At 47.9% G+C, this 25,090-nt stretch overlaps 1 protein-coding gene across 3 annotated transcripts in view; it reads left to right on the top strand.

Moving 5' to 3' along the window:
• Positions 1 to 25,090, top strand: part of PRKCB (protein kinase C beta) — a 172,872-nt gene that overhangs the window by 94,568 nt on the left and 53,214 nt on the right. For all 3 annotated transcript variants that reach the window (XM_061599213.1, XM_061599211.1, XM_061599214.1), the window contains exons 6-9: positions 5,711 to 5,867; positions 8,011 to 8,145; positions 11,740 to 11,836; positions 16,464 to 16,610. In XM_061599213.1, coding sequence (XP_061455197.1) covers positions 5,711 to 5,867; positions 8,011 to 8,145; positions 11,740 to 11,836; positions 16,464 to 16,610 — 536 coding nt within the window. The remainder of the gene's footprint in view (positions 1 to 5,710; positions 5,868 to 8,010; positions 8,146 to 11,739; positions 11,837 to 16,463; positions 16,611 to 25,090) is intronic.

Genomic DNA, 25,090 nt, shown 5'->3' with positions numbered 1-25,090 from the left:
GCAAAATACATATTGCCAATTGAAAATATAGAATCTGGTATCTGCATTCTGAGCATCCCAGGCTGCCTCCCTAGCCCTTAAGGTGGCTGATCAGCATTTGCAGTTGTTTTCGCTGCATTTGTTGATAACAGGGTGGGAAATAAATCAGAGAATGAATAAAAAGAGTCTTGTTATTTTAAAAATGAATGGATTTATTACAGCAGAAGGTTTGGAACCTGCTAATCTGTTCCTTTTCCTGCAACCTATGAACATGTCTACCTCTCTGGAAATCAGGCTTATATTTTTCAGGACCCGGGACAGCAACAGTGGTCTGTGTCCCCTTCTGCTCTTGCCCTCTGTTCTTGTTCTAATTTCCCTTCTCTTTCTCCTTGTGAGAGCAAGTAACTTGTGGCTGTTGGAGGCCAAAAAATTTACATGAGACAAATGGAACCCAATTTGCTTATTCTGGAGCTTCAGAATTCTATTTTTTGCTCAGTGTGTGCAGAATATGCATAATTTGCAGTGTAGGAGGAGCTGTGTGGCAGGGATAGTCGATTAGACCACAAGATGGCAAAGAAATCCATCAAGACTAGATTAAAGTAGCACCCTCCATGTGAGGCAGCCCTTGCAGAGCCTTTGGAGACTGCAGTTGGTTCAGAATGTGGTGGCAAGGCTGTTGGTCAGAGTCAGTTTGAGAGTGTCACTCTGCTCTTGTCTCAGTTTTGATAGCTGCTAGTTCATTTCTGAGCACATTTCAAGGGGCTAGGATACCTTAAAGGCCACCTCCTCCCAAATGGCTCCTCTGCTCCCCTGCATTTGTCCAGAGAGGTCAAATTTGTTTCCTTGTTAATTATATAACCGACCCTTCCTCCTAGAAGGAGCCCAGAGTGGCAAACAAGCAATAAACACTAAAAATACCTATAAAACATCTTAAAAACAAAGCATCTTTAAAAATATATACTAAAACATCTTAAAAAGCAGTTCCAGTGCAGATGCAGTCTGCGATAAAAGTCTTTACTCAAAAGGCTTTTTGAAACAGGAAGGTCTTCGGTAGACACCGAAAAAGCAGCAGAGATGGCGCCTCTCTAATCTTTAAGGGGAGGGAATTCCAAAGGGTTGGTGCCAATACACTAAAGGTCTGATCACTAAAATAATCTAGAGAAGCACTATTAGTTGTCCCCTGTCTTACATTGGCCCAACTGCTGGCCTCAGTCAGAAGTCAGGCATTTAGCGCCACTGGTCCCATGCTGTTGAACACTCTCCCAGCAGAGATTTGGCAGGCATCGTCGCTGCTGATTTTCAGGTGTCTCTTGAAGGCCTTTTTTGTGTGGAAACAGGCCTCTGCTACGGCTTAACATGGCTCTTGAGTAACCAGTCATTAAAATGATTGCTTACAATTGTTTTCAAATGTTTTTATGTTGTTGTGCAGCACTCTAACATTTTGCAAGGGGGGCGTATATCAATACTTATATGTATAAATAAATAAGCCATTTATCTGACCCCTACTTATCGTCAGGGAAGTATGCCTTGTTATGCAACTATTTGGCTTGGCTTCTAAATATATCTAGAGGTGTTGTGAGAGTTCATCTAAACCTGGCTTGCAATCAAACCCCTAGGGCTCTTAAAAAGCCCACCTCAAAGGAGAGATTTTAAAGATTCCCTCCAACCCTTTTCTAGCTTGGATCAATGCCCAAGCTAGAGAAGGACTCTCTGTCATCTGGGGAGAACTTCAGGTCTCAAGGGACACTGCCCTAGGCATTCTGATGCACCGTGGAGCATTCCATGGTGATGGAGAGGGATGGAGTCCTCTTTCTTGCTACCTTCTTCTGAGGACCACCACCTGTGCGCCCTCCAGAGTTAAAGTTAGTTAAAGGGGAAGATGGGGAGAGTGGATGGTTGTCCCCCCACTCATTTCCCAAGCCCCACATGTTGATTCAAGCAATGAGCTGATTTCTCTTAGACTCTTTAGAGAGAAATTGGCTTTGGGGATGAATTTGGGGGTAGGCTGTGCAATTTCACCTATCCCTGCTTATATTAGATTTGGATTTGCTCTGCGGCTTTTTTTGGAGGGGAGTTACTATTTTGATGAGTTTTGTGAATTCTTAATATTTTAAGCCACCTTGAGTGCTTTATATAGGACTGGAGAGGGTTAAAATCCTGATAAATCAATAAAAATGTTCCTTGACTGGTGAGCCACATAGTTCAAAAACCACACACTTCCACATTTCAGGGCAGGGCTGCTGGTTGAAGAACGTTCTTCCCATCTGATTCCGCCACCATGGCACCAACCTCTCCCAGATTCACTCCACATTTTCCAAATCCAGGAGCTGGCCAAAAATCCCAAGGTTGATCCTGCTGAGCCATAGCTCAGATGAAGCCCTATGTGGAAGGTACAGGGTGATAGTCAATGCTAGGCCTACTCAGAGTAGACCCATTGAGTTTCAGGTGCATAATTAAGACTTCCGTGTGCTAGCAGGCATTTTAAGGTAGAGTGGTTTTATGCTGACTTTATTGTTTTATTGTATGTATGGCTCGTTTTCATGTACCCCACTTAGAAATGTGAATGATTAAGGGGTATATAAATGACTTAAATTAAAAAAAATAAAATGGACGTGACTAACTTAGATTCATTAATTTTGGTGGGTTTACTCTGAGTGAGAGCCAGTGTGGTGTAGTGGTTAAGGTGTTGGACTATGACCTGGGAGACCAGAGTTCAAATCCCCACATAGCCATGAAGCTCACTGGGTGACCTTGGGCCAGTCACTGCCTCTCAGCCTCATGAAAACCCTCTTCATAGGGTCGCCATAAGTTGGAATTGACTTGAAGGCAGTACATTTACATTTTACTCTGAGTAGAACGTAAGTGAATACAACCCACATGTTGCTGTTTGTCTGGTTTTGTCCCATATATCTTGCTTGCTGACCATTTTGTCATCCAGGATCCTTTTGAAAGGCAAACCCATTTGGCAATTCAAGGTTAATCTGTCCCTTTCTTTCCCATGTGGGATTGGTTGTTCCCGCGCAAACCTGATACTTACTAATTGAATGAGTTGATGAAGGGAGTCGTTGGCCCAAACTGGAACAAATTATGCAGCAGTTAGATAAACAAGCTAGAAATGCAATAATTAATGTGCACCGGCCCAGGAAGATTCTGCTATCGTAAGTGTGGTGTATTTTCCATTATAAATATATGTGCAAATGTATTCTTCTGCAGTGTATTAATTACATCTTCTAAGGGAATGGGGGGCTAATCTTTCTTCCATATGCTTAATGGAACTGTCACTCTTCAGTACCCAGGTGGGGCCAGCCTCATTTGGTCACATTGCTGGGAAGGAGTAGAAGATATTGGCTGGGCTTTGTCCCCTCTTTTTCCTGGATTCCATTTCAGGATCTCAGGGACTTTGCATCATCACCTCCAAGACAGGGGAGCTGCCTCGCAGTTTGGGAATAGCCGCCCTAAGTAGCCAAGAAGGCTATCGTGGCATATGCCACAGGGTGGGAAGCTTTGCTTTGTCTGCTGGTGGAGGATATCATGTTGGACACATGGGGTTGACTTGATGTTGCGCTAAGCAGAATTTCATCCCAGGGAGTTAGAAGTTGCAGATTTGCAAAGCACTGGCTTCTTTGTGGAAAGAAACAGGAAGAATGCAGACTTGGAGATCAGAGCATAAGGCAGTCTAAATTCAGCTGGCAGCGGACAGAAAGAGGGGAGGGAGCAGATGTGATTCATGCCAGATTGCCAGCTAGTCTATACTGGGACGTGAGACTTCTGGAACCAAAACCATCATCAGTCAACTGGTCTAAAACATTAGAATTTCAAGTTTTGTGACAAGATTGATCCCAGAAGGAGGGACCAAGACGCATTACTTATTAAATCTGGGCCACAGGTTTATTAACCTCACAAAGGGGTGTGAAAGAAGCAACTCAAAACTATTTATTTCCCATGTTGGGCTGCGCAGGTGATCATCACTTTAGTGCCTTTTCAGTCCTTCATGCCCTGCCTGTGGACTTTCCATTGGGGAGTTTGCCTGGAAAAGTGGATGCTTGGGTTTGCCAGCTTGATACCCTCCTGATGTTTTGGACTACATCTCCTAACAATGGGCATGTTGGCTTGGGATGATGGGAGTTGTAGCACAAAACATCTGGAGAGTACCAGGTTGTGGAAGGCTGGACTAGATGCTCCTCTGTTCTGACCCAGTAGGGTGATACATACAAGGTCAGGAGCCACAAACCATTGAATACCTTAGCTACAACATTTGTGTAACTTATCATTCCCCAGCTATGTCGGCTGGGGCCGATGGGAGTTGTAGTCCAAAATCGCTGGACTACACAACATTGCTGCAAGCGTAGTATGTTTCTGTGTAAACAACCCGCACAGCCAAGTGCCTGAATGATGCTTAGGAAGTACTGTTCCAAGGCAATTCACAGTTGTCCATTCCAAACTCATGCTGCCTTGGGTTTTTAATATGAAAGAAAGGTGGGGTATAAATGTAATAAATAAATAATAAATAATCCTGTGATGTTGGGCATAAACAGATGGAAAGACTTTATATGCTTGTCTCTAGCTGGAGGAGTGAATTGTTCCTTTGCTAACAGGACTTAGGCTAGAATTTGTTTGCAGGGCAGTCCTCGGATAACGGGAAGTAACCTTTTCGAGCTCACACAGCATCTGTTGTTCCTGAGATTTCCTAGCTCTCCTGCCTGTCATATTTTAATGGTGCCAAACATACCTCTGCTGTCAATCCAGCTAGGCTGTAATTACCTTGCTTCTTAATAGAGGCTTTTGACAACCAGACTGTGGGCAATTCTGCAGGCCAGCTGGGCATCAGGTAGCTGATTCCTTCTGTTCCCGGTAATTTCTTTTGTGGACTCTCTTGCTGCTGGGTCTTCATGGCCAGCCTAAGCATAATTTCTAGAACTGTGCTGAGTAGCTTCAGTTTTGGAGAAGCGTCAGTAAAACCTCCAGAGAAGCATTCTCTAAGCAATTAATTTCGCAGCCAAGAGGTGCTGAGCGTCAGTCCTGCCTTCCAGGGCTGAACTAGATGTGATGTTGATTGTGTGGATGCAAATGATTGTGGACACTCTCAAACTGCACCTCCCTCCTCCCAAAGGCCTGAGGCTGCAGAGGAAAGCTGAGGGCTCCTCTGGCTGCTTATTTACATGAAAGAAAAACATGCATGTTAATTGCATTCATGGCCCTAAGTCACACTTTGCAAAACTGTGGATTATCAAACATACATAAATAAATACATCTCAAATGCTCATCTGAGGACTTTTGGATTTTCTGTTCTTTCTCCTGTATTTATTTTAGCTGTTGATCAGGGTCCCATCAAATGGCTCAGGACATCAACAGAAATACCACAAAGCCATTCAAAATATAGCAAATTAAAAATGAAAACCAAATGAGAAATGGCCCTGTGGGAGAGATGGCAGTACAGAGAGAAGAGGGAACCAGAGTGAAGAACATCATCTTATGATAGTGAACGAAAACACATGCACACTCACTTGTGCACGCAGACAGAAACTAAACAAAAACTGCCCGCCCCACATGCACACACGAAGGCATTTAGTCCCTCTACACATGAACCAAGTTCACCTGTCAGGACAGCAGCAGAGCGCCCAGGAATGTTGGGATGTGCCGCCACTGAGGCAAGGCATGTTCTCAGTGTGTCCAGCGTGCAAATGGATGTCTTGGCCCTTCTTCACTTAGTTTTTCTCTCCTCCCTTTCCAGTACGAGATGCCAGAAACCTCGTCCCAATGGATCCCAATGGCTTGTCAGACCCATACGTGAAACTCAAACTCATCCCTGACCCGAAAAGCGAAAGCAAACAGAAGACTAAAACCATCAAATGCTCTTTGAACCCCGAGTGGAACGAGACCTTTAAATTGTGAGTACAGCTGAATGCAACTCCTGGCTTCTGATGGGACAGTTTCTTCTTGGAACAGGAAGTTTGGGGAGGGGGAGTTGGTTGGTGGCCCTCTCCGTTCCTGCTGCTCCAGACCGTTGGTGCAATGGGCAGGGGCATGGTCACAACTGAGTGACAGAAAGTCCTAGGCTTGATCCTTGGGTTCCCCAGTTCAAGGGTCGGGGTGACCTCCCTCTGCCTGAGACCCTGGAAGAGCCACTGCCGGTCGGAGATTGATTGATTTATATATTCATTCATTCATTCATTCATTCATTCATTCATTTATTAAATTTATATCCTGCCCTTTCTCCCAGCAAGAGCCCAGGGCAGCAAACAAAAACACTAAGAACACTCTAAAACATCATAAAAACAGACTTTAAAATACTGTATATTAAAACAGCTTAAAAACATATTAAAACAGGTCAAAAAAAACAAAGCTTCAAAAACATCTTAAAAAGCAATTCCAGCACAGGTGCAGACTCAGATGTCTCTACTTAAAAGTCTTGTTGAAAGAGGAAGGTCTTTAGTAGGCACCGAAAAGATAACAGAGATGGCGCCTATCTAACAGTTAAGGGGAGGGAATTCCAGTGCCACAACACTAAAGGTCTGTTTCCTATGTTGTGCAGAATGGACCTCCTGATAAGATGGTATCTGCAGGAGGCCCTCACCTGCAGAGCGCAGTGATCAACTGGGTATATAAGGAGTAAGACGATCTTCCAGGTATCCTGGTTCCATACTATGTAGGGCTTTGTACACCAAAACTAGAACCTGGAGTAGACAACAGTAGGCTAGGTGGGCCAAGGGCCTGACTCAGTATAATGTAGCTTCACGACCTGCTACCTGCCCGTATCTCTTGGGATCCGTTCTGATATTCCCTCCTTGATGTGGGAGCAGTGGAGGCTGACTTTTTGGGGCTAGTGGGGCACCCCCCCGCTTCGCTTCCTGTTCACACCCAGTCAAGGGGGTGGCCCCACCTGTCAGCTTCCTCCTCCTCAAGTCTCCTTTCTGCTCTCGTAGAACTCAGCAGGGAGGAGTAAGGTGAGTTGGCCCTGCCTGCCGTTGATCTGCCTTCGCCTCCTCTTTGGGCTCCCTGCTTTTTGCCCTGCCCGTCCTCACGGGCACCAGCCACCCATGTGTGGGTGCTGCTGCAACATGGCTTCTCCTCTTCACCATGAAGGACATGTCAGAAGCTCCAGGGCACACAGGAGGAGTCCACTCCGTGGCATGGGCCTTCCTGGGCGCAGGCCCAGCGCTAGCATGGGCGTGGGTGCCTTCTGATGTTGCCTTTGGGGTACTGGAAAGAGTCGCATGACAGAGGTGAGGAACCTCTGGCCTGTTGGTCTCCTTGCTCCGGCCATGGGTCCTAGTTTGGCTCATGAGGCCGTTTTACCAAAGCATGCCCACCTACCCTCACATCCGATGTCATGCATGGTGCCAGCAGTGGGGCTGGTAAGGATGCAGCTCTGAAGGAACAATCTGAATCTTCATGTACCTTTAACGGTTCCGCTGTCGATGCTGGCTGGGGTTGATGGGAGTTACAGTCCAAAATGTCTGAAGGGCATCGCGACAGCTACCCCACTCTAGATGAAGAACTTGATTTCCCCAAATTAATATCCTACCCAATAATCCAGAATGCATGCATGCACACAAACCCCAGTTCAGTTGTCCTGAAATTCATTACCCACCCAGAAATAGTGTGCTCCCTAGAGCTCCCCATGGCCACATCCCTGCCTCCCCCCCCATCCGCACCTTGCAGGGCTGATGCTTCCCTAGAATTAATGGGGTTAATTGTGCTCTGCTTTAATCACTGAGAAATGATGAGTAGATTTAAAGGAGAGGCAGCCAGCCTTTCTCCTTTTCCTTCTACCCTGCCCATCAGCATTGCTCAGAATTGCCAGAACGCTTCAGTTTGCACGGATCAAAGTCTTGCATTTCAATGGCAAGCCATTCTGTAGTTCTCCATTTGTCAGGAAATGAAGTATTCGAGATGGCCATGGCTTCGTTTCATAGTCGCTGATTGACTGAATGTCTGCCTGGAATGCATGGAAGCTTGCAGATAGCTCCCTCCAAAAGAAAAATGTCTTTTTAAAAAAAACTCTCTTCCCCTCCGTTTTATTTCTCCCAGTCAGCTGAAAGAGTCTGACAAGGACAGAAGATTATCTGTGGAAATTTGGGACTGGGACCTGACCAGCAGGAATGATTTTATGGGATCGCTCTCCTTTGGGATCTCAGAGCTGCTGAAAGCCGGAGTGGATGGCTGGTAAGGTGTACTTGCCTCTTTGGATGTGTGGGCGCTCACTAGCCCAGCCTTCGCTCAGCCTAAGGCTGCTGGGAGTGGCAGTCTGAAACATCTGGAGGGCACCAGGTTGGGGAAGGCTGGATTCATGTGCAACAATGGGTCAGTCTTGCCAGAGATAGATCTGACCCTCAGGACCCCAGTTTGCATTTCTGCCAGGCAACCTCTGAATCGGTTGTAGAGAATCCAGCAAAGAGTTTTTAAAACCACAGAATTATTCTCTTCCCCGTGCTGTAAGTTTCATATGTGGGTGAGAAGAATGGGATTATTTGGTAAGGCTTTCCTCAAATGAAACACTGTCTAAAGCAGATAATTATGCCCAGCCAAGACAGACAACAGGGGCCCAGTGGGAAAGGGACTCTTTCTTTCTGTTTCATCTCCCTCAGCCGGAAACATAATTTTAATTTTCTCTCTTTAGCTCTCAGTTTGCTAACAGCTTGGTGACCTTAGGAAGCAAGCCATAACGCCTATAGAATGTCCTCGTATGCAGCAGCAGATCTAGATGCTCTGTCTCGGGCGGGTATTTCTTTGTTAAATTAAACACCTGGATTTGAGAATTTATCCTTGAAGATGCAGTTTTTGAACCAGATGGAGAGGAAAGTTAATGGCGCCTGACCAAATAAGTGCTTGAGAGTGGCAGTAAAAGGGTAATTCCTGAGTGTGTTGACATCCTGGGCTGATGATGGCATATTCTTTGAATTCCTAAATAGATCTACTCTGAGGATGCCAAATGAAGGAGGGCCATTGCTCACTGTCAGAGCACCTGCTTTGCATGCAGAAGGTCCCAGGTTCAGTCCCCAATGGCCTCTCCAGGTAGGGCTGCAAGAGACTCCTGCCTGACACCCCAGAGAGCCTCTGCCAGTCCATGTCAACAATACTGAGCTAGATGGACCGATGGTCTGACTCAGTATAAGGCAGCCAGTGGTGGCTCCATGTCAGTGGGGCGGTGGAATCCACTCTGGGTTTTAGCCTGAACTTTCAAGGAGCTGTCCAAGGTGTCAGGCGGATTCTACTGCCCCACTGACATGGAGTCACCAGCCGCGACTGGAAGCAACTTCCTCTATTCCCATGTCAAGTTCCTGATTAAATTACACCACCACCCCCAGTAGCTGGATTTACCACAGGGCTGGGCCAAGACACTTTATTGCCTGAGGTGAAGAACAAGATGGTACACACACACACACCAATTTCCAAGCCAAGCACCCCACTTCTGACCAGACTGGCAAATCTTATTTCAACTCTGTTGACAGGGCAGCACCCTCCACCACATCTGAGGGCAGCAGGGTAGATTAGGGACAGCAGGGCAGGGCTCCTGGCTGCTTGCTACTTCCCAGCCTCTGCTACCAAAGGCAGCCACATCACTCTGCCTAACAGTAGGGCCGGCCCTAATTTACCATGCCATGTGATGACTTCATATTTCATTGGAATTCAGCTTTGCTTCCTGAAGGAGACCCAGCGAAGCTAAGAATTAGCAAATGATACCCAATAAGGCTTCCATTAAGTGTGGGAGGGTGAGGGGAAAAATAATTGTTGCTTTGTGAACATTATTTTCAAGTGCTCGCAAAAGCTGTCCTGGTTTCTGAGTACTCAAAGGGACTACTAGTGGAAACCCAACCACTTTGTAGGCAAAAGGGGGGCTGTTTGTTTATCTGTACGTTGAACAGCCACTGAATCGTTGTGTCAGCCAAGTTGTTTTCATTCTAATCATTATAAGGGAATTTGCAGTAAATCATGGACCTATTTGTGTTGAAGGGTTTTCTGCCATAAGCTGTCAAGGCAGTGGGGGGAGGGAAGAGGCATATGGAAGAGTTGGAGTGGGTAGAACAGGGCTGAAATTGAGTTTGGGGCATCTCCTCTTTTGGGAGGCACCAGCTGACCCCCCCCAGCCAGTTACACTTTGTTCAGAACGAGGGTCGGATCCATGTCCTATCTGAGGGTGGTTCAGTACTTAGGACCCAGCCCTGGTGCTTGTGGAGCTGTGTTCAAATTCTCCAGGATTTGCAGTGATGGTTTCGGGGGGCATTGGCTGAGGCAGGAACAAGAGGCAGCCGTTCCCTCCTTCGAATCTGCTGCAAGCTGTCCAAAAGAAAGCAAATTGCAAATTTCATTTAAGCTCTCGCAGCCAACTGTGGGGCCGTCTCCAGCTCAGCATCACCAGGGAGACTGGTGCACATTAAAAAGCATGTAAAATATGGTAAGCAGCTCCTTGCTGCATTTTTAAAAAACAGTAAGTGGGGATCTAAGTAATTTTCCTTGTCACAGTGTTTGGCTAAAATAAACTCTTGGAGGAGGAGGGAGTCTCCAGAGCGTTTCTTCATCTCTAAAGAGCTAGGGCAGCAAATGGAAACGCCCAGTGGCAGGGGAGGGCCTGGCCTTGCATTATGCAAATCCTCCTTTGTTCATTCACTGCCAGTCAGGCACGCTGCCATGCTCCACTGGTAACGCCCCCCTGATAAACGCTTCTTTGCTGCTGAAGAGATCTCATTGACAGAACTAGAACTTTGCCTCCAACGGCAGAAACTGCCTCAGATCTGAATGACAATTTCACGATTCCCTGTGATTGCTGATTACAGTCTTGTTCCGCCTTTTTGTTGGGAGGCTCTTTCCTTTGGATATCCAGAATGCAGCTCCTGAAAGGGCCACTGGCTCCTTTCCTGTGATTGCTTGACCTTGCAGAGGTGGAAATTATTGTTTTGGTTTTTGCAATGGCGGTTAGTAGCTCCATGTCAGTGGGGCAGTGGAATCCGCTCTGGGTTTTAGTTTCAGGTTTAGCGCTGAGCACCTTGGACAGCTCCTTAAAAGTTCAGACTAAAATCTGGAGTGGATTCTACTGCTGCACTGACATGGAGCTACTAGCCACCACTGGTGCTTGCCCTCTCCTGCATATGTGTGTGGAGAGAGACTGATTATAAGGTCTCAATTATTGCCCACACAAACGAAGCGGCTGTGTGTGATGTTCACTTGGATGGCAAGAAACTCGAGTCCATTTGTGTTTTAAGTTGAGCCTACCTAATGTGTAATTTCCCAAACAATATGCAAACAGAAACAAAGCTGTCCATCGAAATTTGCACCACTCCCAATTTTACAATGCAGTTCTCCAGTCAAGTAATGCATACAAAGATGCGTTTATTAGGGGAAGCTATGCGTTAAAACACACATATTCATGAACATTACTATACATCGATGAATTATATTAGGGAAAATTGCTTTGGAGAAATGCATGTTAGGCAAAATTGCACACAAAAATGTGTATATTACATGAAATCCTCACTAGAATGTTGATGAATTTTCATGAGGATATTTTATTTAATGGAATCTAAACAATTCCAGTAAAGATATGCAGTGTGTAGTTGAGGCCTGGGTCTGGCTTAGGTAAAGGTGGTTTATTGGGGGGGTCCCCTTCCATCACTTTGCCATTGCGTGTGCTTCTGCCCTACTTCAGACAGCAGAGGACTAGAGGCCTCCCCCTCGCGGGAGCTGATTAAGCCCCTCCTCCTCTCCTGGGGTTGCAGCTTCCAGCTCTGGGTCAGTTTTGCTTACTGGTTTTCTTCTGTCTAGGTTTAAGCTGCTGAGCCAAGAGGAGGGGGAGTATTTCAACGTCCCAGTTCCCCCCGAAGGTGAAGAGGGGAATGAAGAGCTCAGGCAGAAGTTTGAGGTAAGCAGCACTTCCAAATGGCCACCCCACTCTTTTCCCTGAATGGGGCACTCTGGAGGGGGGGAAGGAAGGGGGCTTCCTCTCCACAGCGGCCCTCATTCACAGTTCCATCAGTAGTGATACTCGGCTGCTCCCAATCCGCACCATACATTTAAAGCACCATGATACCATTTTAACAGTCCTGCCTTCCCCCAAAGAATCCTGGGAGCTGTAGTTTCCTACGGGTGTGGAGAGTTTCCCTCACAGAACTACAATCCCCAGAGTTCCCTGGTAAGAGGGCTTGATTGTTAAACCACTCTGGGGATTGTAGCTCTGTGAGGGGAATAGGAGTCTCCTTAACAACTCTCAGCACCTTTAACAAACTGCAGTTTTGGGGGGGCGCCATGACTGTTAAAGTGGTATCGCAGTGCTTTAAATGGATGGTGCAAATGTGACCTAAACACCTTCCACCGGTTCCGCTTGTCCTAGCTGAGCTTTCAGCCATGTGCGCACCTTCTACCTTGTCGTGAGCCCCCTTTAGCTACAGGCAGAGCTGCTGTGGCACCACTTCTGCGCTGCTCACGGTGCATCCGGCAGCTGTTGCCTGACTGCACAACGTCTGGCTGTGAGGGATGGGGGGGAAGCTTCCCACAGAGCACGAGAGCAAAAGGGGAGGGGCCGCAAGAGGAGGTGGAGTGTTGGGCAATTGGGAAGGCAAGGGAGCGCTAAGAGGTGGGGGGGCTGGGAGGGAAGAAGACAGGCTGTGAACCAGATCAAGTGCTGCAGGTCTGGTGGGCCAGAAATCGCCCCCTTCCTCCTTTTGGGGTCTTCTGCTTGATCCAGCAAGATGCCATATTTCCAGAGCCTGGAGCCTGCCGGTTCCCAACTTGCAAACTCTGCTTCTCCTGGAATGTAGCAGTCAGATTTCCAGAAGGTGCTTCTGTATCAGAGTTAACTGCCATTTATCCTCTCCCTCCTCTACACAAACTCCTGGGAATTATAATCTGGCAAATCTACAGTCAGGGGCATTGCTAGGGGTGGCCTAGGGGCCCCAAACCTCAGGTCTTCCTGTTTGCTTCCCCATTTTGCAACTGCTTGTTTTTAATACTTTGCCTGTAGAGCAGCCAGGCGCACTGCAAAGAACAGTGTCAGCAAGACCCTGTCCCCGCCACCTTGGTTTCTCAGAGGCATCAAATCAGCATATGCAAATGTGGGCCACAGTACTTCAGGTACCTGGCAATGTTGAGTCCCCTCCTGCTGCCTCTCACAGCACTGCAGGGCTGAAGGGGATAGCTCTGGTCTTAAGCCAACTTCAGCCCAGAGGGAGCCAAAGCAGTAAATTCCCACCAGGGCCAGGGTGGCAGGGCATTGGGCATGTCCTCTTTGGGTCTTTGCCCAGAGGCCTGCTCTCCAATTGGCTGCAGGAGCTACAAGAATGAATGTTCCCTTTCCGTCCCTGCCTGCACCAAATCTTCATCTAGCCAATAGGCAAGCCTTTGTACCCTTTTCCCCCCTTTTAGAAAAGAAAGAAATCACTGGCCTTTAATGAGGGCGAAATTCAGTTTGGTTTGTGCAAACCTTCCTTTTTTTGCACTTCCTGAAACTATATATATATATATATATATATATATATATATATATATAATATATATATATACATACAGATAGATAGATAGATAGATAGATAGAAATACCCCAAAATGCATTATTTTACAAGACACTGCATGCAAAAGTATGCATAGTAGGAGAACTGCACACTGAAATGCAGCTGACTCCTCTTCACAACTTTTTTTTTAAATCCCAAACTGAACCAAAGACTGGAGAAGTGAAAAGGTGAAATGGTCAAGTTCATCTCTCCGTCCCTTGAATTCATTCTGCCCATCACTTTCCTAGTCTCATAGCTTTGTTTTAACTACAGTCCTGAGATGAGATATTGATTGTTTTTTCCCATTTTAACATCCGCTGCTGTGAGATTTTTACAACAAAGGCTGGCAGAGAAATCTTGTAAGCCAGTCTTGCCCAACCTGGTGCCCTCCAGGTGTTTTGAAATGCCAATTGCCTCAGCCCTGGCATCTGTGGCTGCGCTGGCTGGGGCTGATGTAGTTCAAACATCCGTTTGGAGAAGGCTGTTCTGAATAAATCTTCTAAGTAAAATGAATACATTTGCAGCATAGATGCTAATGACTGGCATAGAAGGAATCCTTCAATAAATGCACAGATAAAAGCAGCGTGGGGGTGGAGGGGGTAGGAACGGAAAGTTCTGTCCATTTTGGATCTCTTAACGTTCTCATTTTTCCAATTGTAAATGCAGTTCTCCACATTTCTGCAGCAATTTCCAAGTTTAAAAAAATCCTCATGAAAATTCATCAGCATTTTAGGCAAAATTTCTCCTAATAAACACATTTTTGGATGCAGTTCTGATTAACGTGCACGTTTCTGCAAGCAATTTCTCCTAATAGGATGCATTTCTGTATGTTATATTCACTAATATATTTATTGTTATGCACACTTTCCCCTACGACATCCATTTTTGTCAACATTGTTTGGTTGGCGACCTGCATTGCACTATTCGGGTATGTGTGGATTTCGAAGGATGGCTGTGCTTGGTTCTCAAGTTTCAGAAAGTGAGAATTGGATACGATCGGCTTTGAATGCAAACTGAATCAAATTTCTCTCGCGCTCCTAGTGGGGAGGTGCTGTAGGATTCCTAGATAGAAGCAAGGACTCTTGTGGTCCTGATGTGGCTCAGGCCTACATTCTTACAAAACAGAGAACTAGGGGCTTGTAGCACAAGGCCTTGGCCATCAGTACCGTGCCCTGAAAACAGAGAGCTTCTATGTGATGCTTGTGGCAGATCCATTCCTTGATCTGATATTTCAGGATGCCCTGGGTCCAACCTTCCCAGGTCCAGGGGATTCTAGAAGGAAGAATTGGAACCTGTCACTGACTATCCGCAAGGAAGGAACATTAACATAGGATGTTGCCTTATACTCAGCCAGACCATTGGTCCATCTAGCTCAGTACTGTCTACACTGACTGGCAGTGGCTCTCTGGGGTTTCAGGCAGGGAACTCTCCCAGCCCTTTAAGTAGAAGCCAGGGAGTGATGTTGGGCCCTTCTGGATGTAAAGCAGATGTTCTACCACTTTGCTATGGCCCTCTGCATCTGTTAAGTTTATTTTGCATTCCGGTTCTTGGAGGGATGTGTTGGTAGCAGAGACAGCCTTGCCTCAACCAGGTGGCACCAGGAAGGCTTCTCTGCGGTTGCCGTGCTATGAGCAGCTGCCCCAATTAAACCACTGGAATCGGCTTAATGGAATTTCATGCTAGGCTGAGCTGGCTCCTACAATATGACATATTTTTTTCAGAAATTAAAACGAATAAATTCTGAGATAGCTCTGTCTCTCTGTGCCTACGCTGTTTAACAAATTGTGCTCCAGTAAATTAAATAGCCACCAGACCAGTGAGGAAAGCTTTGCGCAAGTGATGTGATTTTCCCATTCTTTTGCAAAGCCCTTTAACAGTCAGCAGCAAATGGAAATTGCAAAACGAATAAGCATTGTCTATCCCTTTTGCAAAACATGCTTGCTGATCCACCGTCCGTATTGTACAGTCACACGTTTTCATCCAAACTTCTTTCAATGTGAAACCAGCACCTTTTGCAATTAGGGGATAAACCTTGCTCTTCAAGTGAGTATTGTTTGTTTGTTTGTTTAAGTTCTGGAACTTTCAGCTGTGGAGTGGTGTGAGATGATGTGAGGCACCACAATCACATGAATGCTAACCGCTGTCATCAAAGCATGAGCAGGCAGAGATGGAGCAAGAACCTTTTGGGGTGAAAATTTGTACAGTAGGTGAATGAAAAATATCCCAAGGAGAACAGTCACAGTCCAGGTTGCCTGTGAATTAATGAGTCAACTCTCATTAAGTGGTGCAGCAGTTAGGGTGTTGGACTGGGACTTGGGAGACCAGGTTCAAATCCCCACTCGGCCATGAAGCTCACCGGGTGACCTTGGGCCAGTCACTGTCTTTCTGCCTAGCCAACCTCATAGGGCTGATGTGGGGATTAAATGAGAGGAGGGAGACAACCATGTACACCACCTTGAGCTCCTTGGAGAAGAAGGTGGGCTATAAATGCAATAATGTTATAAATGTATAAATGTAATAATGTGTCTGTGTTGGAATTGCTTTTTAGGATGTTTTTAAAGATGTTTTATTTTAACATGTTTTTAAGGATATTTTGTTTTAATATATTTTAAAGCCTGCTTTATGATGTTTTAGAGTGTTTTTAGTGTTTTTGTTTGCCGCCCTCATAACATACAAAAATGCATTGGGAGAAAGGGCGGGATATACATTTAATAAATAAGTAAATAAAATAATAAATAAAATTGGGTTTGCACCCATGATATCAGTTTGTATAGATTGCACTCATCTGAATGATGCTTTCTTGTTCTTTGTTATTTTTAAAAAAGAGCCCTCTTACAAGAGCTGCCCTTCTCCAACCTGGCTGCACTGGCTCGGGCTGTTTAAAGCCACAGTGGAAAACAACTAGAGGGCGTCAGGTTGGGGAAGACCATCTCATGCTGTCACGGCCCTTTTGAGAAATAAAAGTAAATAAATAAATCCCTCCCCCCCCTTTTTTTTTTTTAGAGAGCCAGAATCGGCCCCGGATCGAAGGCAGCGGAGGAGAGGACCCCGAACGCCATCTCCAAATTCGACAACAATGGCAGCCGGGATCGCATGAAGCTGTCGGACTTCAACTTCCTGATGGTGCTGGGCAAAGGCAGCTTTGGAAAGGTGGGTGGCTGGAGAATGGCCATGCACGCCTCCTGTAAAGGCGATGTGCTTTGAAAGCGGTTGGGGAGCTTGCTCGCTTTGCAAGGCAGCCTTTCCTAGCAGCCAAGGGAGAAAGTTCACACTTCCACAAGCAGTTTTTCGAGTGTTGTGGGTGCTGATGGCCAGCCAGGAGCATCAGCAAGGAGGCATGCTTTGATTTTCCAGTGGCTGAGAGTTGCTCTTGCATTTAGGTCCTGCTTGTGGGCTTCCCAGAAGAGGCATCTGGTTGGCCACTGTGAGGACAGGAGGCTGGACTAGCTGGGCCCCCTTTGGCCTGGCCCAGCAGCCGGGCTCTTCCAATGTTCTTATGGTAGACTGCAGCCCACTGGGCAACCTAGCAGCTAGGAGGCCGCTTTCTTCCAGGGCAGAGACTGTCTCTACTGCGCGCCAGCCTTCCCCGCCAACAGGAGCTGGAGCCCAAAGCCGCTGGGGGTCACCAGGCTGGGGCAGGCTGGTGTCCCCTGGCAGGTGGCAGCTCTCCAAGGTCCTGGCCAGATCAGGAGCTTCCATGGTGCCAGCAGGTTGCTGGGATTCTTGCTGGAAAGCAACCCACATGACCCAACCACAGTGGGCTTCGAGGTTGTGCCACGGTGCACCTCTGGAGCACTTAGGCCTGCCTGAACTGCCAACAGACTCCAGATCTGCAGTCTTCCTTTGCAAATTCGCCACACCTTGCCGGAGCGCAGGGGCACTGGACGGGACATATTAAAAAAGGGACCCTCCATACGAGACACAACCCCTGCTCTACAGTCCTTTCTCTTTCTGATCCCAGGCAGAGCTAGCTGCAGGGAACTTGGGAAAGGCACTCTGGACATGCTCAGATACATCCCTCCTGCTTGCGGGCTTCTTCCCTTTGGGGCCTCTGGTTGGTCCCTGTGAGAACAGGAGGCTGGACTAGATGGGCCCCCTTTGGCCTGAGCCAGCAGCCAGCCTCTTCTTACATTCTTAAAGAAGGAGAAAGAGGAAAGAACAGAAAGTAAAGCAAACTCTGACAAGCTGAGAGCCCAGCAAAAAACTGCCCTCTAGACAGCAGCAGCTTCCTGGCAACACCGACTCATTTATCCAAGAAATGTGCTGGGCCCAACAGGCAGCTCTGGTCTGGGACTGGGAGAGTGTGGGCTGGTCAGTCAGTCAGTCAGTCACGGTTAGCACTCTTCGTGTATTGGTTAAGTTGCTCCTGAATTTTCTGAGGCAACATCCTTTTATGGTATTTGACGCACAAGTGGTTGCAGCGTGCCTTCCTTTGCTCCCGATAGCCAGTCCCTTGAGAGCGGAGCAGACGGGGACTCAGTGCGGGGGATCTGTGAGGGCCTCCGAGCTGTGCGCATCAAACCCATCTCAACCTTGGCAATGCAGCAAAGGGGCCAAGGACTGCTGACTCAGAAGCAGATCTTCCTCTGCCCAAATGTAAGATCTGAATCGGAGCAGACCCACTGAAATTAATGAACCATAGTGAATACTGGCCATGAGTTCCAGTGGGTCTACTCTGAGTCAGACCAGCATTGGACACAGTTCCCTGTGCTTAACTACAAAGGCCTCTGCTGTTGAAACAACGTTTCCCCCTTCTCGTTAAAAAGATCTTCCACACGCTTCAGAGCAGCCAGGGACCAGAGAACAGAGGCAGAGGACGTCTTGAGCATGCAGGAGATCCCAGATTCTGTCCTTGGTGGTGAGAAGATCTGCGGTGGCAGTTGATGGAGAAGTGCTCTCCATGCCAGAGACCCTAGAATACCACTTACCTGTCACAGGAGATAGGGCCGGCGCAGGACATGACTGGGCCCTTGGGCACCAGCCTGCCCCAGGCCCATGGTGCCTGCCCACACCTACCTCTCCTGCCGCGGTAAATGCTGGCCATGCTGCACACACATGCCTAACATCAACCAAGATGGTTGGCTGAGGCTTCCCTAAGGGGCTGATGCCTCTGCTGCCATCTTGGTTGATGGTAGGCATGCTCAATGCGCCAGCATTCACCCCTATGGGAGAGGTAGGTGGGGCATGCAGGCGGGCATTGTGGGCCTGCACGGTTGTAGGGGGGTGCCTGGGAGCTCCCTCTCTGCGATCCACAGCAGGGTCGGGAGCCAGTGCTACCATGGATCACTGAATAGGAACTACCCACCCACCCTAAGGAGGGCCCCTTTAAGTGCCCCTCTGGGACCCAGGGGCCCTTGGCCAGGGCCCAACCTGGCCACCCTCTGGCATTGGTCCTGACAAGAGACAACGTTGGGTTCCAGCAGCCTTTCCCACCCTGCAGAGTTGGCTTTACCAGTGAGGCAGCCAGCTCAGGCAGCAAATGCTGAAGGGGAGGGCAGTGGACAGACCTTCTGTGTCTCCCACACAACCTGCCCTTTGCCCCTAACCTAGCATGCTGCCCTCAGTGTCAAAGTAAGGTTCCACAGCCAGCATGGTCAGCTTTTGCTCATAGAATGGAAGGAGGTGCCATGTTTTCCTTTGCCTCAAGCAGCAAAAATGTCTTGGGATAGCCTTGCCAACCTGGTGTGCTCCAGACCTTTGGGGCTGCAACCCCCATTGGTTGAGGAGGGCAGAGCCAGGAGGACCCAGTTTTTGACAGCAGAAGACAATTTCATATACATGCGTGTAAAATCTAATTATATATTACTATTATTGAGTTGTATTCAACTAAGTCCTACTCAGAGTAGAACCACTGAAATTAATGAAACAAAGTTAGTAATGTCTATTAACTTCAGTGGGTCTACTCTGAGTAGGACTAGTACTGAATACCACTTATTATTTGTAAGCCACATTTCCATAAATATGCTCAAAGAGGCTCACAGCAGAACAAAGCAGGCAGATCACTATGTCATTACAATAACAATCAAATGCTAAATAATTTCAGAAGAGAACACAACAATCCAACAAATAACTCAATATGGTAATTTTACTCTTCAGGGCTTACTTAGTTGGCAGCCCATTGCTCAAGAGTAAAAGCTCAAACTTAGCATGCAGAAGAGCCTAGGTTCAATCGCAGCATCTCCTATTAAAAGGCTCTGAGGGCTGGAGAAATGCCTCTCTCAGACTGAGAAAATGGAATAGGCTGATGTACCCAGGGATGTTTGCCGGGCTAAATCTCTCCTGGCTTTCAGAAAGTCGGTGAAAAAGTTCAAAAGCCCTTTATGTTTTGGAGGGTGTTTGATGTTTATCAGGAGAAGAGGAGTGCAGCAATTAATTCTCCTTGCTGCCATACTATAATTGTTGTTGAGTGACTGTTTTGCCACCGATGATGCTTTGGGTTTTAATGGTGATTTGATGCTTGATTATGAATTTGCATTATGAGTGGCTTTGAGAGCCCAGTGAAGCCCAACAAGCAGAATATGACTTTTAGAGTGAGTGAATGAATATATAGGTGCATGGATCAATGACTGGGCTCAATATAAGAGGGCTTCCTATGTTTGTATAAGCTGCAGTCTCGCCACAAAGCTTTGAGGTGAGCCCTCGGAGTCTCTCCACCAACAAAGCCAAGTGAGATTTCTAGTGCTGTAGCTATGAGACGCATGTACGGCTTGTGGAGACTCCACTAAAAGGTCAGGAGGGAGAAGGAGAAGGAGGGAGTCATGTTTGGGGTCTGGAAGTATCCTGGGGAGTAGATGATGATGATGATGATGGTAATAATAATGATGATGATGCACTGCACATTGCAAGCTTTTCAGCAGATATTTGGACTGTAGTGTGTCAGTTTTACACGCTTAGTGCTCCTCCAGTCATTGACTTTCCCCGCTCTCTCGATGGTGCTTGTTTCAGTGAGTGCCTGGCTTGGGAGCCAAGTGGTTAACCCTTTGGCACCAAACACTGCATCTGCTTGATTAGCATTCTCCTCGTTTAGTCTAAGAAAGTCAGGAAAAGCGAGATAGAAGCCTCGGTGGGGATGGCACAAACCTGGCCACTGATGATATTGCTCTTGAAACCCTTCCAGGCACGGAGAGGAGACTGAGAGGATCAATCAGATAAGAGATCTCCTTCTTGGGTAAGGGCAGAGAAGTGAAAGCCGCTTTGAGAGTATCCTGTGGGGACACCAACGTGGCGGTGACGGGAATGGAGGGTCCAGGAAGACTCCGCCATGGTCACTCTTGTTTGGTTACTCCTCCGGGGGGCATCAATGGGGGAGGGTCTGTTTTTGTTTGCGACAGGACAAGGGCAACGAGGGGTTGCGACACCAATGGGCAGCCATTTTTCAAGGTGTGAGGATGGACAGATCTGTCCATTTATGTCTCATTTCTCCTGTTGCGATGAAGTTCACATCGTCCTATTTCTGCATCAGTTTGCATTTCCCCAGGAAGAAAACTGTCACAATTTTAGTTTCTCCTGAAATACACTTTTTTTCAGTGGCGGCCAGTGGGTGCATGTCAGTGGGCAGTGGAATCCACTCTGCGTTTTAGTCCAAAATTTCAAGAAGCTGGCCAAGATGCTGAACCCGAGTGGATTCCACTGCCCCACGGACATGGAGCCACCAGCTGCCAGTGCTTTTTCTTTTTTGCTATGGCATTATGCCTCACACACACATTTTTGCAAGCGTATGTTATTTTCCACTAATATTATGTGGGCTGTAGGGTAGGCACACTTCCTGATCTGTCATGTGCCTTTGACAGGGAGGGTTGTTCAAAACCTGCTAGGCAAAAAAAAACAACCTTTGGCTTGGTAGGTCACACGCTGCTTAGGTTGAGGCGCCAGGACCAGTCCAAGACGTTTTGCTGCCTGAGGCGAAAGGCCAGGTGCCCCTCAAGGGACGGAAGCGGGCAGAGAGTTGGCTCTTCCCTTCAGCACCGGCAGTGGGACAGCATCCTCCAGGCTAGCTTAGAGGGGCAGGGCAGGCCACAGGGGGCACACCTCTCTGTCCCTCCCCCTACTGCATTGTCAGTGCATCATCCTGCCTATGGGCAGGGCTCACCTGCCGAGTTTAAATGTGGCCCTGAGATGCTGGCCTCTCACCAGGCCTTGGCTTAGGGGCGCAAAGGGGGGGAGAGGGGGGGTTAATGAAATCCACAAAGCCCCACCTTCTGACTCCTCTCAGTTTTAGGCAAGCCCTGCCATCCCATGGCCTTTGAGAAACAGCAGCAGCCCCCCTCTAGTAATGGAAATGGACTGCCTTCAAGTCGATCCCGACTTACGGCGACCCTATGAAGAGGGTTTTCATGAGGTTGAGAGGCAGTGACTGGCCCAAGGTCACCCAGTGAGCTTCATGGCTGTGTGGGGATTTGAACCCTGGTCTCCCTGGTTGTAATTCCAACACCTTAACCACTACCCTCTAGACCACCCTGTAATTGGAGTGCTGCCTAAATCTTATACAGGTTCCGTAAGAACACCAGAAGAGGCCGGCTGCTGGATCAGGCCAAAGGGAGCCCATCTAGTCTACCCTCCTGTTCTCACAGGGGCCAACCCGATGCCCCAAAGGGAAGAAGCCCGCAAGCAAGGCTGGAGCCTCCAGCAGTGCTCCCCCCCTCCTGCGATGCCCAGCAACTGATATTCTGAAGCATGTGGCCTCCTTCCGATGATTTTATATTTGCACCCAGAGTTGAATGTGGCCGCCGGGCAGAACAATCTCCTGAATCCAACCATGTCCTAAGCCTCCTGCTTATTACCCCATTTGGGTTCCTTGTTGTGAGTAACCCGAGCGGTACGCCGGTTCTCTTTGGGTGCCGGTGCCATTTCATTTTCCAGGCACGAGGCGCTTTCGTCTTGTGCAGCTGTGTGGAACGGTTTGGCCTACAGCTTGCATGACGGTGCACATTTCCCTGCGTTTGCAAGCTCTGTGAGGGGTATTGGATGAAACAGTTACAAATTTAACAAGCCCCCTCCCCAGAGCCTCCTTCCCCCCCATGTAATTTTGCACTCCCAAGAAAAGACTGCCTCCCTCCCTCCCTCTGGCAGAGGTGCCAAGCAGCTGAGTGCTCTGATGGCGAATGGCGCTCAGACGAGCCCTGAGCATTGTCTACCCATCTGTTGGGAGATGTTCACCCTCAAGGAGCCCCGTTCGATCGCCTGAACAGCACTGGGGAACCATGAGAGAATTACTTACAATTACCGGGGCCTGCTCTCCAGGGACTGCCTTCATCTTGAAATATAATCGATTTTAATTTTTGTGTTGTGCACTCCAGGGGATATTTTCCAGTGCATCCAATTTCTTCTTTGGAAGCATCTTGTTGCCAGACAGTCTAAAGACCAAAATGGACGTGACGCAGGATCCATGAATTGGATCTTGCGTAGGTTTTTAAAGTGTTAGCAGCTGGGTGGGAGTGTGTGTGAAAAGTGCTGATTTTCGGTTAGGGAGGCTGCACTGCTGCAGGGAGAGGGGGCTGTATAATGCTTCTCCCCTGTCGTTTTCCCAATTAAAATCACCTTCCCACATACCAGCGTGGAGCCGGTGTGGTGTAGCGGTTAGAGTGCTGGACTGGGACCTGGGAGGCTGGGGTTCAAGTCTCCACTTTGCCATGAAGCTCACGGGGTGACCCTGGACCAGTCTTTGCCTCTCAGACCTAACCTACCGCACAGGGTTGTTGTGAGGATAAAATGGAGCGGAGGGAAGAACCATGTGCGCCACCTTGAGCTCCTTGGAGGAAAGGTGGGATATTAATGAAATAGTAAATGCCAAAGCTACGATCTGATCCACAGGGCAAAATGCCTGAAAGCTGATGCCTGCTAATTTCGTCCACCCTGCAAGGATAAATAGATTTGGAGAGCAACTGCGGAAACGGAGGGAAGGGTTAGCGCCCCCTGCACCACAGTCCCAATCTGATCTCTCTCTCTCTGCTATCAACAGTTTCAAAAGCGCAGAAGTTCCTAGTTGCAGTGCCTCCCCCTGTGCCCCATCTCCATGGGCCCTCCCTCCCCACTGCAGGGGATTCCAGGCAGAGCAACGGACACCCGCATGTGAGCACACACACTTTCCCTGGATATGCTGGTTTACTGTTCAAGCGACCTCAGATTGAGCATGCCTCAGAAACCAAGTTTCTTTTTGAGAATTTGCTGGATCATGATGAGGGACACATGTCAGGAATGTGGGAGACTGCTTTAAATTGAATCAGACCATTGGTCCATCTGGCTCAGTATTGCCTGCACTGGCTGGCAGCGGCTCTCAGATGTGGGCCAATCCCAGTCCTACCTGGAGATGTTGGGGACTGCACTTGAGGCCTTCTGCATGCCAAGCAGGTGCTCTGTCACTGAGCCACAGCCCTTTCCTGTAGGAGCAGGCGAAGCTGCTTTATGCTGAGTTGGCCCCATGCTCCGTTTAGCTCAATCTGCTGCTCCTGGAGGTGTTTTGGTGTTGTTGTTATGAGTCTTCAAGTCACATGTGTATTCATGCTGGCTGGGGGTTGATGGGAGCTGTAGTCCTACAGCATTATTAGTCAAGTGACCAACCAAACATCGTCAACTGAGCTCATTGGAACTTTCTAGTGTTGCATTCACATCCTCCAAAGAGCCCAAGGAGCTGTCCTCTCCCCCTCCTCATTCCATCCTCACCAAAAAGGGGCAGGACTCCAGGCAAAAGCCAGCACAGCCACAGATGTGACTCTTACCTGTGCACCATGCAAAAGCCAGAAGTTTATAGAAACACACATACGCACACACACCCTTAGCTCCATCCATCCAAGGAAGCAAGGGGCATTATGAGAATTTAAAGACGCATTCCAACCAGGCAAAAGCACTTGAGGAGGGCTGGAGCAAGGCCTTTGTTGTTGTTGTTGTTGTTATGTGCCTCCAAGTCGACTATGACTCATGGCCACCCTATGAATCAGCGACCTCCAAGAGCATCTGTCATGAACTACCCTGTCCAGATCTTGTAAGTTCAGGTTTCTGGCTTCCTTTATGGAATCAACCCATCTCTTCTTTGGCCTTCCTCTTTTTCCACTCCCTGCTGTTTTTCCCAGCATGATTGTCTTTCCTAGTGAATCATGTCTTCTCACCATGTGTCCAAAGTATTGTAACCTCCGTTTCACCATTTCAGGTTCTAGTGATAGAGTTTTGCTGTATTAAATTTTGTAGCTTTACCTGCTGTTGCTGGACTACAACTCTTATCATCCCTGGCTATTGGCCATGCTTGTTGGGACTGATGGGAGTTGCAGTTCCGCAGCATCCGGAGGACAAAAGGTTCCCAAACCTGCTTTACAGCATAAACCTAACCATGTCCTATTGAAGTAAGCCCTGTTGAATCCAGTGGGGCTTTCTCTTGGGTAAGTGAGCACAGCCAGGCCACTCTTCAGCATGACTGTTGCTTAAGTAAAGGTCAAGCCTGGGAAGCTGCTGTTGACCTACCAGACCAGGGACGTGCATGTCTTGATTGGGTCGTGTTAGGGGGCACGAGAGGACATCTTGTGGTGGCAGGCTAGGAGGTTCCCAGGCCAGCATGGATCACAAGTCAGGAAGTGGCCTGCACGCACCCTTCCAAGGTGGTGATCCTCTGCAGGACAAAACAGTTCATTTCCAGGGAATAA

Source organism: Rhineura floridana, chromosome 17 (assembly GCF_030035675.1).
Source record: "Rhineura floridana isolate rRhiFlo1 chromosome 17, rRhiFlo1.hap2, whole genome shotgun sequence".
In the NCBI taxonomy this organism is placed as follows: domain Eukaryota; kingdom Metazoa; phylum Chordata; class Lepidosauria; order Squamata; family Rhineuridae; genus Rhineura; species Rhineura floridana.
Note: the sequence above shows the minus strand (reverse complement) of the source record. Positions and strands in the feature narration are given on the sequence as shown.